Below are 19,817 nucleotides of genomic sequence, written 5' to 3'. Positions count from 1 at the left end.
TATATGCAACATATTTTAAGTTGATAAAATATGATTTCTTTGTGCATGTGGTAGCCTCGAAGCACCCATACTCTTCCAAGCCTTTATCGCATTTGTTGACATTACAATTATGTGCTATGGAGTAAAAGGTTGTCTCTGGTAAGCTGACAGTACAGTAGAAGGTCATAATAGGAAGCTCAACCACGTTGGTTTCTCAACCCAACTTAGTGGCCGCGGTGGGAAACGAACCCACACCACCGAAATGACTGTATTATTTCGTGTGTTTAACAATAAGCGCTGTGCTATATTTTAGTTGTGTTTAGTACATGCGACCCGGTTTTGATTACATCTGAATTATGTCATTTGTATTAGAGCGCACAACATGCTAGTTTTCAATAGTTTACTCTAGTATTAAGAGTCTACTGAATGCAACTCTATTCTGTGCTCTGAAAACAGTCAACCGTTCGTTGAGAATCAATAATATATCAATATTCATAACTTTGACAGTTTCGTTTTGATGATGCTCAACTAGGCTATCAATGGTTAATGAACGCACTATCAATGAAGTCAGAGAAACGAACAATCAATCAAGCAATAATTAATAACAATCAATCTTAGAAAGAACAAGTATAATTGGCACAATACCATACCAATGGGCAGGCAAAACAGTGATTTAAGCTATTTGGGGTTTAAATGATGTAAGATTTAGATTCGAAAGAGGATTTAGGTTAGGTTTAAGTTACTACCGACCGGTATGTTATAACATTTAAGTTAGGTTAACAAGACGCAATAAAAAATAGGTTCGAAAGCAAGAGTTTTGGGTCAGTATACAAAGGCATCGTGTGGTTGTGCACTTGTATACTAAACGCCAATCTTTCCGGTAAAATAGTGACAGCCAAAAGTAAACTTACAAAATAAATAATGTTTAGGTTCACTTATTCATACTTTAGTGGAAGAAAACAAGAGTTAACACAAAAGTATAACCATGTTTGCTACTAACCAGCAAGGAAAGAAAATAATGCACACTAAACAACAAACCCGATGTGTACACTAGGCCTGTCACAATGCTGCAATGAGCAACTGATGCACAAATATAAATTTCCTTTCCTGGGTACATACACACACACATTGCCTTTTCATGTATTATATGTACTCGCTAGGGGAAAAGGATCAAACTTAAACAAAGGGTGCCTCCAAGATACATAGGTTCACGCGGACCGCTTGGACGAGTTTTATTATGGTTTAACTGCTTGTCGACAAGTTGATACCGGTTTTAAAGCTGATTATGATGTCATAGACCAAAGTCAATCTCTGTGACATAGAGTACGCTGTGGTGTTAAATTTGTTCCAGGCATTATTATGACCTATAAAAATGTCGCATGACTCAGGCAATTTTTGATGAAAACCTTCGTATTGCCAATAAGTTTGTACGTTTTGTTTTCTTTTGTGTAAGTAAGTTTGTAACCTTATAAGTTTTGCTTGAAACCGAGGGCAATATCCAAGGTTTTCGAACGGAAAACGTACGATGAGTCATGCTAAATCTCTTTGTCACAATGCCCGGAACAAATCTGGCATGACAACGGAAACCGTCTTGTGTTCGACTAAAATTAATACTTGCGTCTTGCCAGCGTCCAAGAAATCACGATAAAAAAATCTACTAAATAAAATGAATAAAAAAGGGAAATTATAACCATAATCCATTTAGATTAAAATCGCAATTAATAACCGACCAACCAGTCTAAATGCGCTTGTGAAGCCACGCGACGCCGATTCGACAAAATTCCAGCAATTCGATTTAAGTCAAATCAAAGAAAAAAAGTTTCAAACATGAAAGGGAAATGTTATGACAAAATAATCTCTGTTACATCACACTGGTGTGAATGAAAAAGTATAGACTTTATAGGAAGCAGCAAACACACAACTAGAAAAGTAACTTATTGAAGTTACTAGTTAAAACTGCAAAGCGCTACGAAGGTAACATCGAAGTTTTTACAAATGTTGAAACCATACATTAACATAAAATTGTGCCCCCAGTTGATGGAATCGAAAGTGTTTTGCGTGAGTAAAAAGGTTTTGTAAGCAGTTGGGGTGTTTCGTTGGCCATATGCAAAAGGCGCAGCACAACGCGGATCAGGTAAAAAGGTGACGAAAAATTTAATGACGAATTCCGAAGGAAAATCTTGGTGTGGGAACAATAATTATTATTGCACATTATATTTGATGAGATTCGCCCGACGATACAAGGGTTGGTGCCAAAGAAGTGTAACGGCTGGCTCTGAAGTTGATTTGTTCTGGCTAAATACCTATGTTATTTATTAAATCTTTGCATATTCATTGAGGAATTTCCGAATAGGCCTATGAAAGAGAGTAACTTTTTAACTGAATTCTTGACTGCTTTCAGACTTTTACGTATGGACTGTGGCGTTTAGCTCCACAGAGTCATGCCACATATGGCATTATTCCTTTAACTTTCGGACTTGTCAGCGCATTCCTCACATTTAATTATCATTAGGAGCGCAACATAAATGCCTTTGCCTACAGAATGTCACAGATTGTATCATATTTCACTACTTCGAACAAATTAACGTTTCAATTTGAGTTTTAACCTAGTTTGTCTGCAATTAGTGCTGGCAGAGGACACTAGCCTTCAAGGAAATCAGGTGAAGCGTATAGTTTATTGACGCAGACACGTGATCTCACTACCAGAAATAGCTGCAGGACTAATTTGAAAAATTTTCATTGCTCAGGAAAAGTAGGAAGTGGGGAACTTCGGGGAATGTTATTGTTTTTCGAATTACCTTTAAAAGTTTTTGTAGCTTCTTCTTTGTAAAATTTTATTTGCGTGGTTGGTGTCATATGAACTCCGGTGCTAAACTTGTTTTACTCGCATAGCTTGGATGTACGCGGAAAATCTGTTAACGCAAGCCGAACTGCTCCTTTTTGTTCTAAACTTTAGAATCTAAAGTAACCGTTTTATATTTACTGCATAATTTCTTTTGCCTTGTGTTCACTACTATTAGGTTATAGTTTCCATTTGCCTTCAAACAGAGATAGTGAGAGAACAAGAAGAAGAAAGTTATCATTGTCACAATTTTAAATTAACAATTAGGTCTATCAAAACACAATGCGACAAATTGGTAGTGTCAGTTCAGCTGTTCGAGTTATTATTGATTTAGCTTTAGAATATTTATCCCGTTTTTGCACAGATTTAATGATAAATAATCTCGTGTCTAGATGCAATGCCCACAAATCTATCATCGGTGGGCTGCAATGCTTAACTCGAGCTGATCCAACCCTCCGCCAAACAAATCGTAAGCGTTCAAATTATGGAGAAATTTTATGAAAATGATTTGACAAAATCTTTGGAAGAAATAGCCTAGTTCCTGGATTAAAATTATGGTACAGAAAACTTAGTCGGTTCAACGAAACAGGAAGACAATACAACTATTCCGGTGGTAACGTGAAACAGTAAACGGTCTTGTTCTCACGGTAAAAACATATTCACGTAGTACGAGTACTGAATGACCAGACTTGATTTGTTTAACATCTACAAAAATCGCGCACGTTGCAAACTTTTTCAAACGTTCTTTATATCGTTGGCCATACGTTTTTATAAAATACAGTCATAACTGACTACAAAGCTGATGGTGGCCGAACCGTGTTAACCCAGCATATAGTAAAATATGAAAACAGAATATAAGGTGACAGTCGATATGTTTAACTTTATAGAAGCTTGCTTCATCAAGTGTATAGGCCTACTAAAAGAAGTCATAACTGAATGCGCAATGGCTGTGTATATTTCCAACACTACACTACCTACATATGCGATTAATTCAGGCGTGTTTTAATTACTGAAAAGTGATAAATGAAATAATAATATATGAGCGTCTCTCCAATATCCGCCAAACCTTTGGCAGTAAGCAACACCGGTAATGATTTATCACACCATTTCAAACACTTAATTCCAACAATCTAATTGTGACAAACAATACTGTAAACGCAATGGATGTTGCGAGTAATGTTAATTGTAAGACTTTAAAAACGAGTTGAGTTTAAAGTTGTGCTGATCAGGTTGATTGAGTGAATTAATAGACCTTTCCGAGTTTCCGCCGCATAAGAGTTTGCGTGTTATCTGCGACGCGTTACGTAACCCGTCATATTAAACAAGTCCAATGCCTAGGATTCAATCCAATGTAAATAAGAACTAGGCAATATATTTTCAAAGTTTTTTTTATCGCATAAAGGAATGCATATGGCACTCACCTGGGTCTATTGATTCATTAACTAATTGTTACTGCTGCTAATGGATGTGTAATTTTAGGTTATGTTTTAACTAGGGATGGGAAAAATTGGCCAGTTAATTTTTGATTGCGTTAGTCTTTAGCCGAAAATGTAGGCCTACATGTTAGAGAAAATTTGGAGCAATATTTTTTGTAATCCATTGATTAACGAAATATTGTTGCTCTGTTAATTATTTTGATGATTGAACTCTTTGTCTTCCAGATAAAATTCATGGTCTAGCATGGCATAAATTGCTAATGCTGTACAACGCTTTTCATCACATTTCTTAAGAATAAATAGCAGTTTTGCCTGCGATTGATTTGACAATTAGTGGCTACGGCAGCTAACCACCAGCTAACGGCTAGAGAACATCAGCTCAATTCCCAGCTCTATTTTTAACATACTGAATGACTTAAAAGTTAGTAAGCCAGAGAAGAAGAATATAGCTATAAGAGAATATCAAGGCTTGTAAAAGGAGTTTGAGTTTTAAAAAAGTTGTATAGATCAGGTTGATTGACTGAATAGGCTATACTATTGATGCTGGTATCGTATTTAGGCCTATAATCACTTAAAAGTTAGTAAGCAAGAGAAGAATTTTTAAGAGTTTTTTTGTTGTCCTGAAACGCTTTCACTAGGCAATTTTACTTCAACCAATCATAAACCCATGGTCATGGAAGAAAATTCATGTCGGTTACGGGTGCAGCTATTTGTTGTGGGCCACAGTCAATGGCGAAAAGTGAGCACTGCTATAATTAAAGAGGGTGACTTTCACCGTAAGTAGGTCACGCAGCCTGTTGTCAAAGATAGGCGGTGAGGTAAGGAGAATAGATATGCAGAAGTAGATTTAAGATTTTATTGGATTTAGATTGGAAGGCAGATTTAGGTTAAGTTTGGGTTACTATCAGTGTTGTAATGACTCGAGTCAAAGATCCAGAATGACTCGAGTCACGTTATAACGATTGTTTGGGCTAAGGAGAATATGTAACGAAAACGGAGCATTTTCAAAAAAATTACAACTCTTCGTAAAAAGCATCAACCAGACTAATTTGTAGACAGTTATGGCCTTATATAGCAACCAATTTAACGCAACGCATAACGTGACGTCATACGTTGAAAGGTATTTCCTCGAGTCACAACTCAAAATGGCTCGACTTTACTGACTTGGTTACAACCCAGGTTACTATTTTATAACGTTCGAGTTAAGTTAACAAGAAACTGTGAAAAATAGCTTCGAATGCACGATTTTATTCAGTGGAATAGTGGCAGCCATAAATCTAACTCCAATAAAACCTTAAATATAGCTAAAATAAACTTTTTACATTGCCTCTCTCCTAAGCAACTTATCCGCCGTGATCTACAGGGTACTTCGGTAAAGTATTCACTCTCTAGATTTATAGATTTAGGTTAGGTTTAGGTTAATATGTTACAGTATAACAATTAACACTTAATTTAGGTTAACAAGATACTGTGTAAAATAGCTTTTAACACACGATTTTTTTCCGGTGAAATAGTGGCATCCTTTGAATTTAGTCACAATGTTAACTATTATTACCGTAACAAAGATCGACTTTTTAATGTTTTTCTTCTCCCTTATGTCTTGTTCTACCTGACCTTGGTACGGTGGAATAGTCAAAGGACTTTCACCAAGCACTCTTTCATATTTTATGGTTGTCTATAAATGACTTGAGAGAAGAAGGTAATCGTTATACAGTAAAAGCATTCTTGAATACCGTTATTGGTATGAGAATTCGGCCAACGTAAGGTGAATTACTGAAATAAAACCTAGCTAGGTGTATCGATACAGAATTACGTACGGAGCTGCATACTCGCACGGAACAAAGCAGGCTTAGCCTACTGATTGCACAGTATTTTGCTGAGTTTGAAAGGCGGATTCTTAACTAAAAGAGCGGGTAGGTAGGTAAGAGCCTGTCAGTTACTGAGCAGCAAACAATAACAGAGTTGTATTTAAAAACAACAGGCTTCTGTACAACAATAATAATGGTTTTCCGGATTACCATGTCTCTAAGTATATCTTTACAAGTCTGTTTTATCAGTTTATTTGTAGCTTCGTTACCGCACTGCCTCCGACGTTATATAACTTATTAGTTATTACATATGTTTGTGAGCATTGCTTTGCCGCTGTAATTTTTTAACTTATTTATAGTATGTTGGGTTTAGTGGACGTGCTAGCCATTATTCATCTTTATCATTTGGCTACAATCGCTACATCATTCTTGCACGTTGTAAGCCTTTGGGCTTTGTTGCTTGTTCACGCTCATTACTGCTGGTGGAATTGTTATTTTATCATGTTTTATTGGTTAGCATTTTATTTTTCGTTACTTCACAGACAATGACGAAATTTAAACAATATGACTTCGCCTATTGCAGAGTGCTACGTAAAAACAGCAGACTGCAATTGGTAACGTCAGGAGTAAATTTTAACATGAGCTCAGTTAAAACTGCTATTGGAGTTAGAACACCACGGCGCGATGGTAGCTTGCTGTAGTCTGAATTACGATTATTTTGTACTTCTGAAACTGTCAAGTGATTAAGCGTTCCCAGGCTATGTAGGCTATTGCCAAATATCCTTTCCACAGTGTCAACATGCCGATTTATAAAGATATTGTGACTATGTAAGTAGGTAAACCAGCCCGTTGTTAAGGGTGGGCGGCCAGGAAAACAGGTATGCAAAAAGTTGGTTATACTTTATAACTATATTATTTATCAGTAAATTTAGGTTTAGGTTGCTAATTTGCTCTGTTATAACATTTACGTTAAAGTAACTTGACTACATTAACAAGAAATTGTGAAGAATAGCTTCGAATGCACGTTTTTTTTCGTTTAAATAATTAAGTTAAATTAAAATTAAAGCAGCCAATTAAAAACATTTCCGAAACCTAAATAGAGCAAGATTTTGAAAAGCGCAAATTAAACGAATTGAAGAGACGAGAGCTAAAGCTAATGCGGTCATTAGCAGACGTTTGGAGTAATAACCACACTGTTACAATACATTTAAGAATTACAGGTAGTAGTTGACTACTCATTACCTGCCCTCACTCATTTTTAATGTAAATTGTCGCTACCAAACGAGACGATACGGTTGACTTTGCTATATGTTTATGGGCAAATAGGGTGAAAAAAGAGCGACAGAATTTGGGAGTAGGTTGGTTAAGTGGTGCAGAGATAACCCTCAGTCCGTGAATAAAGATTATCATACCATACCGGCTCAAACTACAGGTTTCTTTAAAAAGTTAGCGTAAACTAAAGGAAACCTTTATAGTTTTTTCTTTTGACAATGACCTTAATAAATTTATATTTGCTTAACCGTTGTATTGTTCTTATAATGAAAAATTAAAGCAATCTAATGATGCTGTTGAAAATAGCCTAGCCTATTTGTGCTCAAGTAACCCGATTTTGATGTTATAAGATACGAAGATGTAAGATATAGCCGCTTAAATGCAGCTTTGAGCTGTTTCAAGACATAGCGCTTAAAGTTTCCTTCCGAATCATACTCTCAGCGCAATTGACGTGCACTTTTAATCAACAACATCAAGGATGGGATAGTTTTTTTATCTTATGTATTTTCTACCGGTTTGGTTTTTATACAATAGAACGTGAAAGACATCCAAACTATGTGTTAACGTATAATTGGAAACTTGCATTGCGAAGCAGGTTTAACCAACAGCGTGTGGGAACTTAATCATTCTGACCAGATGTAAAACCTGCTGCTCTCCTAAAACAATAAAACTAACTGGTATCGTGTTTGCCCAAAGTGACGCATTGTGCGTGCAGAAAAGTGGCTTTGCGTTTTGAATTGTTTTCAAACAAGCGTATTATCGCCATATAGTCATAATAGCACATAGATTCACAGACGAACGAGGCTTCGTTTCCATGATTACTGTATTATAGTATTCATTTTAATCAGTTTAGTCATAGCGGAAGAAATGTAAATGCCGATAACAACAGAGTATTAACTTTTACACTAATTTCACTAACGTAAACCATTTGCAGCGAATTAGTTGTTACTAATAACTTATTAGATATGTCCTTCGCTTTGAACTTTTGACATTTGATTGTGGCAGTGTATCTTTCGGTAACATCGAAATGTGGCTTTGGAAGGCAGAGATAATTGTTTTAACATGTTTTCATCTTGCTTTTGCTGAAGAAAATGAAGTGCTAATAATTGGATTATTTCCTGAGCCTTTTTACGAGAAGGTACCAGTAGCGTTTCTTGAAATAAGTTACGTAGAGGTAAACATAATTAATAACACCAGTTTTAATGACTAATGAATTTTTATTTTCTTCCAATAGTTTTATTTCAAAGCTCTCTTTTTTTGTCGCATTTCCTGTTTAATTTTATCTTTATTCATGTTCAGGGAGATTTCCAGACTAAATACAGACACCTGCAGTTCTTACAAACATCTGTAAGAAATGCTGGAACGACCCCTATAGATATTGGTTTTCATGCTTATCTACCAGATAAAGCTGATAAAAAATCATTCTCCTTGCGTTTCCAAGGAAAACTGTTTTACGGGAAAAAGGGTAATAAAGATACAGCGCAGGAAGTAATGAAAAGGGCAGTTTCGGAAGATCACAACGCAGCAATCTACATTCCTAGATCTATTTCAGGTAATAATTTCAATAATTTGTCATATGAAATGATCATTGAAGTTAAAGTATATTATGTTACTGTCTGTGATACATCATTCATAGAAATAAAGAAATAATAACGGTGCATTGGTCAGTAGAATGCGATAATGCTCTTTTTGCATAACGCAAATGGTAGTTGACCAACTGAGTGACATTTCATTTGAGTGACTGCTCATTTGAGTGACACATTCTTTTAACGTTCATTTGAGTGACAAATAATTCATGCTCAACTGAGTGATAGTTCATTTGAGTGACACATTGGTGAGTACTGTTCAAACTACAGTAATGGTTGAGAAATGAGTGGCACATATGATATAAATGTAACAGATAACATGGTTTCCGTTGCTCTTCACACAAATACAATGGAAACCATGTTATCTGTTGCATTTTGCACAACATCACACCAACGCAATAGAAAACATGGCTCTTATCTTATCTGTTGCATTTCACACAACATCACACAGTTGTTTTTTTTGTAGATAGTACTCTAAACTTTGTCTTGTGTGTGTTGTCATCTGTGCACTTTCTAATTAACAGCAACTGCAACTTAAACAAAAAATGTCAATCTGTCACTGAAATGAATTACACAGTCCTTATCAATGTGTCACTCAAATGAATTAAACAGTAGTTATCAATGTGTCACTCAAATGAACTATAATTATCTCACTCAAATGAGCTGTCACTCAAATAAACTGTCACTCAGATGATATACAACCAACGCAAATAGTTTTTATTTGCATTTACAGATGTGTACAACAATGGTCAATTTCAAGCGGATGAGAACACAATTCACATCAAAGGGGGACATGAGTTGATTTTTGAAGTAAAATATGAAAATCCTGTAGTCACCGATGTGTTACAAAACGACAAGAGAATTCCAAATGGAGTCCATGTCTCTGTAGATCTGTATGAAACTACGGCGGAAAATATTGCTATAGAAATCTCATCGCCAAACTATCCAAACGACTACCCAAATAATGCAAATGTAACGTGGTGGATAAGAGTGCCAGAGGATAAAACGGTTGTCATTGACATAACAGAGTTAGAAATGGAAAATTTTGACCGACTGACTGTCTATGACGGAGTAAACGATGACATCATTGCTCAGATAAATGAAACAATAGATACTGGACGTATAAATTCTGGTCAACGTTTCCAATCAACCAAAAACAGTGTGCTCTTACGCCTTACTTCTGATGGCTTGGAAACATCGCGTGGTTTCAAAGCTTTGGTAAGAGCTACGAGCCCTGCAGTCATTACGACTACTAAACCAGAAAACACCAGAACGAAGAAGGTAACGTCCACAACCGTTGTAGATATTCCATCTTCTGCTTGCCGTGGCACAACTAATTTATATACCGACGGGCATCAACAGCTAACCTTCTCTTCTCCGGGTTACCCCATTTCATATCCTAATAACGTTGACTATTCTTGGAGAATCGTAAGTTTAAACAGTGATCATGTTATTGCTGTCACAGTGCTTGACATTGAGCTTGAAAGTTGTTGCGACTTAGTTTTGGTGTATGATGGTTACTCTTCTGCATTCACGCTACTTGCTAACCTCGGAAATAATTCAACTAAAACTGTGTTTTCCAGTAAAAATTACATTTTTATTAACTTTGTAACTGACATTTCTGTAACCCAAAAAGGATTCACCTTGCAATATGAAAGCTTGATATGCGCACCTGTCCAGGAGTTGTACGCATACCCACACAACGTGAATATTTTATACTCAGCCGGCTATCCGAATTCTTACTACAATTCTATGAACTGTACATGGCTCATATATTCTCCTTACCCAGAATTCGTAATAAAACTTACAGTTATTGATATCCAGCTTGAAAGCTGCTGCGACCACCTGTACATTTACGACGGAAACGATGCTGATGATCTTTTGTTAGCAGAGCTGGGCAGTGAAGATTACGGGACATTTTACTCCAGTGATGTTTACCTTTTCCTTAACTTTTTGACGGATGACTCAACGACTGGAAAAGGGTTTCTTCTCAACTACACAACATCATACAGCTCAGAAACTGTTTGTTCATCGAGTGAACACATTGATCTCTAGTCGCGGTTCGGGCATGTGCTTCCGGTTTTGTATTTATTTACGTAAGCCTGTATGGATGGTGCTGAACAATTGACGGTCATTATTTCACCGCGTAGATAAGCTTACGTTGCTGTGGAGATGTTTTTACTTCCAAATGCCATTATAATAGTTCGTCAGATAAGGATGCACTTCAATATTTGCTGGCAGAGATTTAGGTACGGGTAAAATGCGCGATCCAGTTTCCTATAGCCGTGGATAAATAATAGCTTACATTGTAGGCTATACAATAAGTTTACATGTATTGGTGAAGTACTTCACTTCAAGAGTCGTGCGAAATTCAGTGATTTCACAAAACATGTATGTCACGTGTCAACCAGTGCCAATGAAATGCATTAAAAGATGTGTCGGTGAGACCTCTCAAACTTTGGGAAGTTATCTCTTTGTAACTCTACTTTTGTATCAAAATGTGTAGCCTATACTATATACTTTATGGCATTGCGTTTTTCTTTGGAAAGAGTCTTTAGGTTACACTGGAATTTATGACACTCAACTTTGTTAAATTTATCAGTTATTCTTCAAGCATAATAATAATAAGTTAGTGAAATTTCCGATATTGTTTTGTTGCAATTTTTTAGCATTTAGTCTATATCAATTGTTATTTAGCTGTAATGGAGCTGTAAAAATTTTTAACTAATCTTTAACATTTATGAGTGAAAAGTGGATGTGTAGCGCCCACTAACGCCACAAAATTTTCAGCAAATATTTAAGTTCTCAAAAAGACTAATAAACTGTAATGAAAAGTGGTATATGTTACCTTAGCCTGTAAGGTTTACCCACTTACACTACAAAGTCTGTTTCCTTGTGTATATCTTAACAGTGAACCTTGATAGACTTCAGCAATAATGACACAGGAATGACTACTGTATAATCTGATTATATTTGAAGCTTCTTTGAACGAATACATCAAGATAGAACATTGTGACAGCAACTGCATAAAGACATGTTGCGGCGTTGAACGTAGAAACCAAAAGAGACTGAATGAATCAAAATGCACGCACAGGGCAACAATCGATTACGTCACGCAGTGTTATGCTTCACTGATTCGATAGACGAGAATTCTATGTCGTACACAATTTTATATTATATTAAGTGATATATTTATCACAAAACGTTCAAGATAAAAGGATAGATATAAATTTAAATTGTTTTCTGATTTCACTTTGCGTATATTTCACTTTGATTTGATGTTTTATTTTAGTTCTAAAGCAGTAATTTTTAGCCTTTGGAGCATGACCCATAAAATGAATAATAGAAGCAATCTTATTGGGTCACAACCATGTTACCTGTGGATTCCGTGAACTCGTTGGGGTTGAGTGGACTGAATTGACTTGACATGACAAATCACCCTGTTTAGCCATAGTTTAGTTAAGTATGTCACATTATGCAAAGTAGTTAAAATGAGTGTGTAGTCTATCGTTGATTTAAACATGATGTACACATGCTTGCATGCAAATGACATCATTTACTTTTTCGCAATGTGATAAATTTAGCTTAAGTAAAAGAGTAACAATCAATTTCCGTTAGTTAACCGCCGGTAGCTCGAAAGAAGCGCCGGTCCTTTCCTTTAGCTGGCATATCTTTGCTCCTGTATCTGGCCATGTTGACATATCTTACACAACCGTAACGGCAGAACAGCTCGTGCCCCCTTCGTCCAGCATCATCTCCACTCAATTGGCAAAAAAACGGGATACAAGAGCAAAGAAACCACAAGTTGTTTTCTAGACTTGAAACAGTTGACAGCGAAAACGTCTCTGGCGATTTCTCCCAAAATAAGCTTGACGTTACCCTCCAAAAAACAGAGCCAGGTAAGGCTCCGGGCCCAGACAACATCTACTCGGATCACATACATCATGCTGGTCCCATAATGAAGTCTTCGCTGCGTTTTCCTGTTTGCGACAGCACAAAAATTTGGAAAAGAGCCCTTGTAGTTGCAATCCCGAAGTCGCTAGGCGACTCAAAGAGTTATCTCTTTTTTGTGTCCCCTTCAAGACGCCTGATCGTGTACGCCTATGTTGAAACTTGAAACCATCTTATTCCCCATCTTCCCCTGGGATTAGGCTGGGTGCCGACGCGGAGAGTAAAATAAAGCCCTCTTTCGACTCAGGACATCGAGAACAACTTCGAGACAACGGCAAAAGCCGGCGCTGTACTTTTAGAGCTTACAGTTGCCTACTACACAATATATGGCACCGCCGTCTTGCCAGCAAGCTGCGCCTTCTGATAGCATATCATGGATTCGCTGCAATATAGCTATTTTTTTCTTGTTGGTCGAATAACAGAACCACTCCATCGGCTCCACCGAAAGTTTTTGTATCAGTAATTATACTAGTTCAACGACTAAAATCAAGAAATTCATTTGTCCCACCGGCATTGCAACCGTTTGAACAAGCGGAAAACTCAAGCATCAGCAGTGGGGCTCGTTGGGCAAGCCATAATTGGGATGCAAAGTGGAGAATGGGGTATGGCAGTATAACCCTGCCAGACTTTGCAGCTTCATAATCCGACGCCGACTACTACCTCTCCGAACTTTCCTTACTCAGGATGGCCTGGGTACGGCTAAATCGGTATAAATTTAAATTTTAATGGGTATATAAACATGGGTCATTGAGTTATAGCATTCCCATTCAGAGTCACGGTGGGTATCAGTTTTCAAAAAATTAAGAACCGTGTCCCAAAGCGTATTGGGTTTAAATAAAAACTCGCTCATGCTTCAGCAACATAAGGGTTGGATTTACGAATGACCTAAACATTTCAAGTGGTTGCGGTGGTAGTAAGTATACTAAACGAGTTAACTGAGTCCACGACTTTAAAGCAGGGTTTCTCAACTGGAGGCCAATGGCCGCTTTGTAGGGCCAGGGGGGGCGTTTTCCGGTGGCCGCAAACGGATTCCTCGCCAGTGAGCTGTAGTGTAGTAATAGGGGAAGACGAGACAAAGCGGGACACAATTTTTTCGCGTTTTTGTGCTTGTGCTTTCTGTGCGAAAATAAGGCTACGAAGGCTACTGCACACGCAGTGGTGGAGTAAAAAGTGTTTTGCAATCAATAATCTGCATTTTTTTGTTGATAAGCAGATGGCCACGAATTTTGAGGGTCACTGTAAGGGAACCACGAACCAAGAAAGGTTGAGACCCACTGCTTTAAAGTAACAGTTTCAGTTGTTCTGAAAGAGTTACTAACTTAGGCTATAAGTAACTATACTAAGAGTTACTCGAAACTACTCTTTTGAACGATTTTTTTTTGTTATTTGTAAAAAATAACACTTGTGCATTTTTGATTAACAAAAGAGCAAAGAAACGTTAGCTAATAGTTTGAAACTGCTCCTACAATGACCAAAGCATAAAGGTCCAACCTTTATGTATGCTCTTGTTAACGAACGTCAATTCACAGGAAGCTCAGGTTCCAGAATTTACCATAACAAAATTAACGACCAACATGTTCCGTTAAATATTTACCTTGTAAAAACTTGCACTGTAATCATTAACAAGCTACAAAAGGACACTTAATCATTCTTATATACACAAAGTAATGATTGCCAACCACAAAATTGCAAACACGATTGATGATAAAAATATATGCAAGGCCATAAAATCAAAATATTATTGCTATAAATATTGCCTCATGCCTCTAACTTGCCGATGGCAGTCACCTGTGACATTAGTCGTTTATGGGGAAGTGATGTTAAAGTTGTGATTATTTCAATTCCATTTAAACTTTGGAAGTACTTTGTCTTAAATTCAGTTAATAAATAAAGCAAAGTATATTTTTTTAAAGGTAGTGAGAATTTGACATGGGCCACCAAAAAGTATATATTGCAGCAGTTATCGGTGTAATTTTATGCGCTGCCATAACTATACCGCTGGTAATAACTCTTCCTAAACCTGACAGGCTTGATCTCGTCACTGCAACAGGTAGCTAGTAAAACGTATTTTTTTCGTTTCTTGTTGTAAAATCACAATAATCTATTTGATTTTTTCAATATATTTTAACACAAATACTTACGCAAGTTTATAAATTATAATCATATAAATATAGGAGTACTTTAATTTGGTAAACTATAGCTATTATATTTTATTCTTTGGGTAAACTAAGCAAGTATAAACTTTGAAAGTACTTTAGGAAAAATCTTTAAGTTCATAATAATTGAAATTTGTGGATATTGTTACAAAGCATGTATTTTTCCTTTGCATTTGACGGTGTAAATATGGTAAACTTGTTTCCATTCTCAGTAAATGAAGGAAATATCGTGGGACAAGTAACACCAGAAGCGGGAATATTTTTCGGGATTCCTTTCAGTCAACCACCAATTAGAGAGTTTAGATGGCGCAGACCGCGCGATCCTTTAAAATATGAATCGAGATACTGGGATGCAACGTACAAAAGACCTGGGTGCCAGCAGATATGTGACCAGCCCGCTTCGGAGTACTCCTGTCCACATGAAGTAAAAAAACAAATAGAATTTAGCTCACATTCTAATTCAAAAAACCATTTTAATTTTTTGTTTTAATTTTTCAGTAATATTTGCAGATAAGTGAAGACTGCCTTTATCTAAATGTTTGGGTGCCGAGGCGTTTGCTCACGAATGCCAAATCCGATGATATAGTCACATCTGAACACTATGCTTTACAAAACGATTACTTACCAGGAGGTCAAAGTGCTCCTCTAGCAGTGATGGTTTGGTTTTACGGAGGAAACTTTCTGAACGGTGCTGGTTCGTGTGTTCTATACGACGGTCGCAACATGGCAAACATGGGAGATGTTATCGTTGTGACCACAAATTATAGGTAGATTTGATGGTTTCAGTATTTTTATAAATAGACTTTCGCTAGCGTTATCTACAGCAGGGTTGTCCAAATTTTTTTCACTGAGGGCCATGTGCTGAAAAGTTAACCAGTGTTCGGGCCACTCACTATGTGTGAAGATTGCTGCTTGCCTACAACACACTAAATATCGTAAAGACCATGAACAAAGGCATGGGCGGCAAAATTCATTTTCTAACTCAAAATGTTAAATAGAAAGAAATATCACCCAAGTCCCAAAGCAATAAAAAGTCATACAACTGCAGCGACTCGCTTGCCCTAGAACTCTAACAGGTACCACAAACACAAAGTTTACGCCGACCAGCGCTATATAAAATAAAAAGCCATAGAAGAATCAGTTTAATGATTTCATTGCAAAATGGGCGGATAAAGATGGGAATATTTCAACGTTCTTCGTGGGAGCAATGAAATTGTTTTGAATATTATTTTGATATTATTCAGAATATTTTGATTAAGAATTATATAACAATGAAGATTTTTGCTTTATGTACGTGCATTCGAAAAGTTCCTTTGGTTCTGCCATATTTGGTGTAACACATAAGATCATTTAACAGTTAATTGCAGTGTACCGGCACTACAGGGTCTCGTTACAGATGGGACCATAAGAAATTACAATACGGTATTGTAAAGTTCTTGTGATATGAAATTTTTAAATTTCTACGCAATATCTGCTCAATAATGTACTGTAACTTAGGTCACCTTACAATTAACGAATGAAAGATAATAATTACCACTAAATGCTTGAAAATGAATTTGCACCTGAATAGTGCGAAGTTAAATAGTTTTATGTAAACCACATTGAAATAAAGTTTCTTAGACTTAAACTTTCAGCGTTTGTTTCGTATTTCTTTATCTTTGATACAAAGTTACGTGTGAGCTCGATGAAGGCCGCAGACCAATAATAAACAGGTGCTGGACCGTAGTTTGTACACACCTGGTCTACATTACAACAATAAATAAACACTTTGCAGAGTTGCACATCTTGGATTTTTGGTCCAAGGAGAAAAAGGAAGCGAGGAAGCAAAAGGAAATTTTGGATTTTGGGATCAAATAAAAACACTGGAATGGGTAAAGCAAAATATACAAAATTTTGGAGGAGATCCTAATAAGGTATGCTTACAATAAATTCATGTAAGCATTCTTTATCATGTAATCCTAAACTGTGAAGTCGAGCTGTACAATATTTTCTCTCAACAGGTAACAATATTTGGCCAAAGTGCCGGTGCCGAGTCTGTTGGCATTCATTTTACATCAGAAGTGAGTAAAGATCTCTTCCGGCAAGGTATCATGCAAAGCAATCCGTTCGGTTTGCCTTTGAGAAACTGGACTGACGCCAAGGAATTCGGCGGACGATTTGCTGAAGCGGCTGGATGCCAAAGAGATGACATGACGTGTTTGCGAGCAAAGTTGGCTATATAGTTTCGGGCTCAAAATTGCTCGTTTGGTTATAAAACAGTTTCACTCAATAAAATTACTTTTAAGATATTTGGTGTAAGATATTATTGAAATGTTCTATCGTTGCAATTAGGCTACAGCATTTGTGGTACCAAAATATCTGTCGTAAAAATCCGTTAGAAAAATATTACGATAGTCTACATTTGTAGTCAATTGTACTGTTGTCTAGCTAAAGTATTCTTCTAGGTCAGTTAAAGAACTGGAAAAGGCTTTTAATGACACATCACTGGAGGTAACAGATCCCAGCCGCATAACATTAATTTTTCAACCTTGGAGTCCAGTTATTGATGGAGACGTTTTGCGAGAACAACCTGTTGATGCTTTCATTAAAGTAAACAAAATTTTCTGTCGCAGAAAATCATGAGTTATAACTTATAAGTAATTTTATATAACCTTAAGGTCTATACGTTGTAAATCAAAGTTTTTTCTTTGATGATATAACCGCGTTTTATGGGAAAATTCAAAAAAAAATTGAAAAAGTAAAAAATCAACAATATTTCATATATCAACAGGGTAACGTACACAATAAACCCATGATTAACGGTGCAACCGTGGATGAAGGTATGATATTCGTGGCTGAGGCATTTCCAAACCCAATGACGAACATGTTCTACAAAGCTTTGCTCCGAATTGTGTTCAAAGAAGATTATTCTCCAGTCTATTCAACATATCCTGACGAGGTATATCAAGGTCAAGGGCTACGTAATCATTATTGAAATTGCAAATGATTCTACTCATTACTACAATGAAAACTCGTCAGCTTCGCTTATATCAACATTTTGGATAACCTTGGTTACTCATAGGGTAATTTGTCCTGGTAAAATATCAATATATACCAGTATAAATTATTATAGGCCTTACATCACTTACGGATCAATGAAAGTAATTTTAGAAATTCCTTTAGCTTCGATCAATAATGCGTTTCCACTTTATATGCTTTACTTTGAGCCACTAAAATTTATTAATCATTTTCAAACTTCTAACGCTTTCTTGTGATGCCACCAGTATAGCTTACACCGATTATTTCGCCACTACTTTAAACCAGCTTTACCTAATTTAGTGTTACGGTGATTGTCGGGAAATGGTAAACAAATTAGCAACGGAGTATTTGTTCTCGTGCCCTCAACGAAAAGCACAAAATTCCACCCGCAATATCCAGCATTGGTGGTATATATTCAACCAGACGTGGTCATTTGAAGTGAGTATAATGAGTCAATGACTTGTGCAGTATATAATCCTACGACTACAATTACAGTTAACTCTGTAGCACTTCGAGGTGCTCAAGGCCCAATTGTTTTGCTTTTTGTTCGTGATATACAACTCAAAAATAATGAAAGGTTTTCTAAAAAGTTTTCATTTTTAAACTTAGAGCGATTTGCCTCCCTAAATTTTGCTATAACTGCAGCCTACCGACAAAGAAGTTAAACATTAACTTGGCAGACACTTTCTTGCATCGTTTTACTTGCAATGGAGCTATGGTTTCTTTTTTGATTTTAATTTTGCACAGTTCCACGGTATAAGCTACAGTGGAAGAATGAATCTCCTGCAGTTCAAACAAATTTACTTGAAATTACAGGAAGTATGGGAAGAACCGCTTTGCTTTGACCGTGTATGTCACGCGGCAGAACTTGCTTACTTGTTTAACGTGGAACAAATGACAACGTTTACCTTTACCGAAGAAGAAAGGGTGTTTTCAAAACGGTTGATCTGGTACTGGACTAATTTTGCCAAGTATGGCAACCCAAATGGGCCTCCTGCTACTATTAGGGCAAAAGTAGGTATACATGAAATTTCTATTTTGACGTTTATTGGTGTGGAGAACTAAAATGCGATTTATTTCCCTTACAAATAGGATATTGTCAAGACATCTGTAATTGAAGACGGTGGGCAAGTTGGAGCTAAAGCATGGTCGACGTTTGGTGAATATGGCACACCGGAAAATGACTACAAAGCCCTACAACTACAAGCAAATGGAGACTTTGAAATGCGACAGCCATATAAAGATATTTGTGACTTTTGGGATAATGTAGACGCTTATGCAGATCACTACATGACAGCTCAACTTCAACGTTATTGGAGAAAAAAATTTAAACAGATGTGGCGTCATGTTTAGATATTTGTTAACCACTGAAATGACTCAGCACCATGGCAGACTTTTGCTTGGGTCTTGTTGGTTTACTAACTAATCATTGTATAGGATGTATATATTGATAATAATTAATATATATACAACATATATCAAGCCTTAACAGTATATGTACTTATCAGTTTTTTCTTGGTAATTAGAATTGCTTAATATTTTATAAAGTGGCTCAAGCTTGCTACCGTTCTCCTGTTCTGCAGACTGTTAAAAACTGCAATCTGTCAGTTAGCGAAAGGTCAGTGTGCATGACAAAGCAAATATTTCCAAGCAAACTTTTCAGTTGATCCTTTATGCAAACACATCTTGGTCCGTGGGAGCAACATAAAGCTTAATACTGTATATAGCTTATATGCACTTCACTTGCAAGAAAGGTTTCAGTATTTAAA

General features: G+C 36.6%; 2 protein-coding genes across 3 annotated transcripts; both read left to right on the top strand.

The window, feature by feature from the left end:
- Positions 1 to 4,849: 4,849 nt before the first annotated feature.
- LOC143447257 (scavenger receptor cysteine-rich domain-containing protein DMBT1-like) lies at positions 4,850 to 12,125 on the top strand. Of its 2 annotated transcripts, XM_076947270.1 has the most exons (4): positions 4,850 to 6,943; positions 8,343 to 8,475; positions 8,637 to 8,889; positions 9,657 to 12,125. In XM_076947270.1, exons 2-4 carry the CDS (start codon positions 8,365 to 8,367, stop codon positions 10,976 to 10,978), a joined length of 1,686 nt encoding a protein of 561 aa, XP_076803385.1. In that variant the 5' UTR covers positions 4,850 to 6,943; positions 8,343 to 8,364; the 3' UTR covers positions 10,979 to 12,125. The 2 variants fall into 2 exon arrangements, with proteins under 2 accessions (XP_076803385.1, XP_076803384.1); XM_076947269.1 differs by lacking the exon at positions 4,850 to 6,943 and having other exon boundaries at positions 6,994 to 8,475.
- A 1,643-nt stretch (positions 12,126 to 13,768) lies between these two features.
- Positions 13,769 to 19,609, top strand: LOC143447255 (crystal protein-like). Its single transcript, XM_076947266.1, has 11 exons — positions 13,769 to 13,787; positions 14,788 to 14,924; positions 15,243 to 15,454; positions 15,541 to 15,797; positions 16,805 to 16,943; positions 17,031 to 17,239; positions 17,475 to 17,619; positions 17,801 to 17,968; positions 18,349 to 18,486; positions 18,865 to 19,062; positions 19,141 to 19,609. The coding sequence occupies exons 2-11, from the start codon at positions 14,804 to 14,806 to the stop codon at positions 19,399 to 19,401; spliced, it is 1,848 nt and encodes a 615-aa protein (XP_076803381.1). The 5' UTR covers positions 13,769 to 13,787; positions 14,788 to 14,803; the 3' UTR covers positions 19,402 to 19,609.
- Positions 19,610 to 19,817: the final 208 nt, after the last annotated feature.

This window comes from Clavelina lepadiformis, chromosome 2 (assembly GCF_947623445.1).
Source record: "Clavelina lepadiformis chromosome 2, kaClaLepa1.1, whole genome shotgun sequence".
Lineage (NCBI taxonomy): Eukaryota > Metazoa > Chordata > Ascidiacea > Aplousobranchia > Clavelinidae > Clavelina > Clavelina lepadiformis.
Note: the sequence above shows the minus strand (reverse complement) of the source record. Positions and strands in the feature narration are given on the sequence as shown.

What these genes read in the sequence shown, in the direction of transcription:
- LOC143447257 (XM_076947270.1), top strand. Translation starts at nt 8,365, where the DNA reads ATGTGGCTTTGGAAGGCAGAGATAATTGTTTTAACATGTTTTCATCTT. An exon ending in CTGAGCCTTTTTACGAGAAG is followed by an intron (nt 8,476 to 8,636) that starts GTACCAGTAGCG and finishes ATTCATGTTCAG; the next exon opens with GGAGATTTCCAGACTAAATA. An exon ending in CATTCCTAGATCTATTTCAG is followed by an intron (nt 8,890 to 9,656) that starts GTAATAATTTCA and finishes TTGCATTTACAG; the next exon opens with ATGTGTACAACAATGGTCAA.
- LOC143447255 (XM_076947266.1), top strand. Translation starts at nt 14,804, where the DNA reads ATGGGCCACCAAAAAGTATATATTGCAGCAGTTATCGGTGTAATTTTA. An exon ending in AGTACTCCTGTCCACATGAA is followed by an intron (nt 15,455 to 15,540) that starts GTAAAAAAACAA and finishes TAATATTTGCAG; the next exon opens with ATAAGTGAAGACTGCCTTTA. An exon ending in ATGACGTGTTTGCGAGCAAA is followed by an intron (nt 17,240 to 17,474) that starts GTTGGCTATATA and finishes GTATTCTTCTAG; the next exon opens with GTCAGTTAAAGAACTGGAAA.